The following is a 1,077-nucleotide window of genomic DNA, read 5'->3' as shown; positions in this document are numbered from 1 at the left end:
GGGTGACGGGCACCGGGTGACGGGGTGCAGGACACAGCCAGGCGACAGGCACTGGGTGACGGGCACCGGGTGACGGGGTGCAGGACACAGCCAGGTGACAGGCACTGGGTGATGGGGTGCAGGATGCAGCTGGGGTGACGGGCAGGAGGTGACGGGGTGCAGGATGCAGCCAGGTGACAGACACCAGAGCAAGGCAGGGCGCACAACCCCGCTCCCCTGCAGCCGCCCCGGTCCTGCCAAACCCCATCGACGTGGGGCCGGGGCTGGCGCAGGGGGGCCCGGCCCTCACCTCGCCTCGCCTCGCCGGCAGGCGCAGACACGCAGCAGCGCCATGTGACGGCCCCCCCCCCGCACACCCCCCTGCCGCCGCCTGTCACAGGACCGGTCACAGGCCGCCGCGAGGCCCCGCGGTGCCGGCCCCGTCTCGGGGCGCCGCTTCCGTCCCGCAGGCGGATGGGGCAGGCGCCAGGCTGCGCCCCAGCGGCCCCTTTCCCGTCGGAAACCGGCCAGGAAGCGATAACAGCGGGGGCCATCGCCGAGGGGGCTCCGCGTGCCCCGGCCGCCGGCGGCGCTGGCTTGTCGCGGCGGAGGCGCTGAGGGATGCGCGCCTCGCCCTGGCGACACCGTGGCCCCGGGGACACCCGGCCCCGCCATTGCCGTGACCCCGCAGCCATGGGGACACCGGGCCCCACCGTTGCCCTGGCAACACCGCGGCCCTGGGGACACCGGGCCCCACCGTTGCCCTGGCAACACCATGGCCCTGGGGACACCGGGCCCCGCCATTGCCGTGGCCCCGCGGCCCTGGGGACACCGGGCCCGGCCGCTGCCGTGGCCCCGCGGCCCTGCGGACACCCGGCCCCGCTCCGCTGCCGCTCCCCTCCTCCCCGGGCGCCGGGACACCGTGGCCGTCGAGGCGGGCCCCGCCAACCGGGCAGGCGCCGCCATCTTGGGGACGGGCAAGCTAGCCTGGCTTCACCACTCACAGGTGACGCGCGCGCTTCCGGTCACCTGACCGTGCCGGGCGACGGCGGCGGAGCTGTGCGAGGGGAGGGGGAGGGTCCCCCGAGCCAACGACTT

General features: G+C 76.6%; 2 protein-coding genes across 2 annotated transcripts in view; one reads left to right on the top strand and one right to left on the bottom strand.

The window, feature by feature from the left end:
* The window catches only part of LOC112977451 (potassium channel subfamily K member 6-like), a 3,305-nt gene extending 2,972 nt beyond the window's left edge, over nucleotides 1–333 (bottom strand). Inside the window, exon 1 of the mRNA XM_026089819.1 lies at nucleotides 290–333. Within this exon, the coding sequence (XP_025945604.1) occupies nucleotides 290–333 (44 nt within the window). The remainder of the gene's footprint in view (nucleotides 1–289) is intronic.
* Nucleotides 334–672: 339 nt separating this feature from the next.
* The window catches only part of YIF1B (Yip1 interacting factor homolog B, membrane trafficking protein), a 3,730-nt gene continuing 3,325 nt past the window's right edge, over nucleotides 673–1,077 (top strand). The window contains exon 1 of the mRNA XM_026089818.1: nucleotides 673–985. Within this exon, the coding sequence (XP_025945603.1) occupies nucleotides 673–985 (313 nt within the window). The remainder of the gene's footprint in view (nucleotides 986–1,077) is intronic.

This window comes from Apteryx rowi, unplaced genomic scaffold, assembly GCF_003343035.1.
Source record: "Apteryx rowi isolate R43461 unplaced genomic scaffold, aptRow1 scaffold_830, whole genome shotgun sequence".
In the NCBI taxonomy this organism is placed as follows: Eukaryota; Metazoa; Chordata; class Aves; order Apterygiformes; family Apterygidae; genus Apteryx; species Apteryx rowi.
The sequence above is the reverse complement of the archived record's forward strand: the minus strand, read 5'-3'. Positions and strand labels throughout refer to the sequence as shown.